At 40.6% G+C, this 3413-nt stretch overlaps 1 protein-coding gene across 1 annotated transcript; it reads left to right on the forward strand.

Annotated features, from left to right (window-relative positions):
* Positions 1-889: 889 nt before the first annotated feature.
* On the forward strand, positions 890-2245 carry LOC137500997 (putative nuclease HARBI1). The gene is made up of 2 exons (XM_068227812.1): positions 890-1194; positions 1363-2245. The coding sequence occupies exons 1-2, from the start codon at positions 890-892 to the stop codon at positions 2243-2245; spliced, it is 1188 nt and encodes a 395-aa protein (XP_068083913.1).
* The last annotated feature ends 1168 nt before the right edge of the window (positions 2246-3413 follow it).

A 3413-nucleotide genomic window follows, 5' to 3' on the forward strand; every position in this document is an offset into this window, starting at 1 on the left:
TACTGTATAAGAAACCTCGACTAGAGCAAGGGAACTGGTTTCAGTCCAAACATAGCCGCTGGAGGTAACGGACAGTTTTTCACATGTAGGACTGTGCTGCGACTGTGCTGTGGGCATGTGGTCCTTGTTCATTGCATTTGTGCTCACAGGTTGGAGACATGGATCCGAACGAAGAAGACGTAGTTATTGCCTGCGCAGCGTACATTGTTTTACAACAAAAGAAGAATAAATATAAAGGCATTCATGTTGTTGAACTAAACTTATCACTTGTTCGTCCATCTTTAAGGAAGACAACTGCGCCACACCTACTACTGCAAACTATCACACAATGTATCTCAGCCAACGAACACAGTACTCAGACAGCGCATTGCGCACTCTATGTTATTCTGTGCTCGTTGGTCACTGGATCACGTACGCTCGAGTGCTTCCGATTACCACCGAAATAAGACGGAAGTCCGGCTTGGCGACACTAGGGCGACCGTTTCTAATTTTCACATGTGGTACTGTGCTGAGACCAGGCGACGACTGTGTGGGCCGTAATCGCTCTGCTTGGCGATCCATGACAGCACGGTACCAACACGGTAGGGACACAGTCCTACATGTGAAAATACTCAACTGCTGTTCAATGCAAATGGAATGGTTTATACTGTTTGGCGATTGCGGACGACACAGCACGGTCGAAGCACAGTCGCAGCACAGTCCTACATGTGAAAACAGGCCTTTAACAGCTTAAAGGCCTGTTTTCACATGTAGGACTGTGCTTCGGCTGTGCTTCGACCGTGCTACGGCGGTGTCGCCTACTGTGTCTTTTCACATGTAGGACTGTGCTGCGACTGTGTTGTGGTCATGTGGTCCTTGTTCATTGCATCTGTGCTCACAGGTTGGAGACATGGATCTGAACGAAGAAGACGTAGTTATCGCCTGTGCAGCGTACATTGTTTTACAACAAAAGAAGAAGAAAAATAAGAAACGATACTGGGTTCATAAATTGTTTACAACGAGAGAAGAAGAAGGAGAGTTTCACACAATTTTCGGTCGGCTACGAAATGACCAAGAAAAATTCGTAAAATATTTTCGAATGAGTTACTCCAAGTTTGACAATTTGCTTCAACAACTGAAACCACATCTCACGAAAAAGAATTCAAAATGGAGGAAATCCATTAGTGCAGAAGAGAGACTAGCATTAACATTACGGTAAATAATATTCATATGTACTGAAGTATTTTGATCGTACATCAGTGTACGTTTGGTGTAAATTTGCCACTTGCATGTCCACTAGCATTATACGCATATATATGCAGTTAATTAACATTGAAATGTACACTGAGTAGATATTAATATTAATTTTTACAAATTTTCCAGGTATCTCGCATCTGGAAATTCGCAGATCTCCATGAGTTTCAGTTACAGAATTTCCCCGACAGCTGTTCACTCTATAATAGTCTCCGCATGTGAGGCTATTTGGGACATTTTGTCTCCACAAGAAATGCCCCAACCTACTGAGGAAATGTGGAAGAAAATATCTGAAGAATTCTATGATCTGTGGCGTTTTCCGAACTGTATAGGAGCTTTAGATGGAAAACACGTTGTTATTCAAGCGCCCCCAAGCAGCGGGTCTCTCTTTTATAACTATAAACATACTTTCTCTATCGTTCTTTTGGCATTAGTGGATGCCAAATACAGATTCATTGCTGTTGATGTAGGAGGTTATGGCAAGTCCAGTGACGGAGGACTATTCTCAAGATCAGTTTTAGGAAGATCTTTGGAAAACAAAACGTTAAATATACCAGGTCCTAAACCGTTGCCAAATTGTAATGAACCTGTTGTGCCTTATGTAATACTTGGTGATGAAGCTTTCCCACTAAAAACGTATCTGATGCGTCCGCACCCCGGATCCACAGCTCGCAGTGATGAAAGGCAGGCGAATTATAATTTCCGGCAGTCGAGAACACGACGAGTAGTGGAGAATGCCTTTGGCATTGCTGTCCAGAGACATAGGGTACTCTATGGAAGACTCCATATGCACCCAGAAAATGCTGAAAAAGTAGTGTTGGCAGTCTGTGTATTACACAACTATTTACTCAGTGACCTGCCAGTAGTAAACGATTACGAAGACAACAGAATACGTTCTGAGCAATCATTGTTTACTGCGCTACCACATGTTGGGGTTCATGGAAGTTTTGAGGCTACAAGAGTCAGGGAAACGTTTCGAGAATATTTCATGAATGACAAATTAGGTCCCTAGACAAGGGACATTGTGATGGAAGGAAGGTGTGATTAATAACTGATAACACAAAGACGTACGTGTACAGTTTGCTTCATTGTATTTTATTCACTGTATTTTCAGCACAATACATGATACATATGCTCTGTTATTAAATGACACTAGTAAAAAAATAAAATGTTAATGTTATATTCTGTCCTTCATGCTAGGCTACTGGTAATGAGTTTCTTGACTCGGTATTATGGCTGGAGTACTTGTGCCAGGATCATACAAGCTGAGATGAGGGAGATTGCCATGTGCGGAAACGTGATGGGTCCTGTTTCCAGTATTCATATTAGCTAAATTATATCCCACTATATTGCTGTTTCTCTGCATTGCTTCCTTTCGAAGAATTTCTAATTCCTTGTTGTTAACAATGTTGAAAATTTCCCGTTTAATTTCTGCCTGTTCGAGTTCATTAAATTTCAGCATTGTTTCGGATATGTCGTCGAAGAACGTCATCAGTTTCCTTTTGGCTGGGTCCAACATTTGCTGAGTTGTGGTTCTGGATGAAATAAACTGATCTAACGTTGTCGCTAAATCAGATGTACGTGTAGATGACTCCTGTGATGCTGCTCTTTTACGCTTTATTGACACCGTTGATACCGCTGGGGACGGAGTAGATCGTGGTGTTGAATTATCAGCATTATTATCAGCAGACTCGTATGTGCCCTCACTTTCCTCCCGTTCTTCGTCCAAATTTGTGTGAGTTCTGAAAAAAAAAAAAAAATAATAATAATAATAATAATAATAATAATAATAATAATAATAATAATTGTTTGTAATTTTTACGGATAACCTAAGAAACATTTGAACTTACTCTCGCTACTGTAGAAAAGGTTTGAGAAATTCCATTTGCATTTCAAACCTCCATCTTTTAATCTTCTTGGCAGCCTGGCCACTCATAGTTCTTCTCCTGTTCAAGGCTCTTCTATAGTAAGATCTCAGCAAAGTCCATTTATTTTTGCATTCTTCAGCTGAAAATAGCGGGGAAGTACAAATTAATCACTTCAGTTTGGCCTAAACGATATCTTCCTGCACAATAACAGGCTTCTAAAAGAAACTTACCAGTGATGTTGAGTTGCACTGCAATATCCTTCCATATTTTGTCTTTTAAATGGTTGTTGTCATAGTCTCTATGCTGCAAATT

Source organism: Anabrus simplex, chromosome 5 (assembly GCF_040414725.1).
Source record: "Anabrus simplex isolate iqAnaSimp1 chromosome 5, ASM4041472v1, whole genome shotgun sequence".
Classification (NCBI taxonomy): domain Eukaryota; kingdom Metazoa; phylum Arthropoda; class Insecta; order Orthoptera; family Tettigoniidae; genus Anabrus; species Anabrus simplex.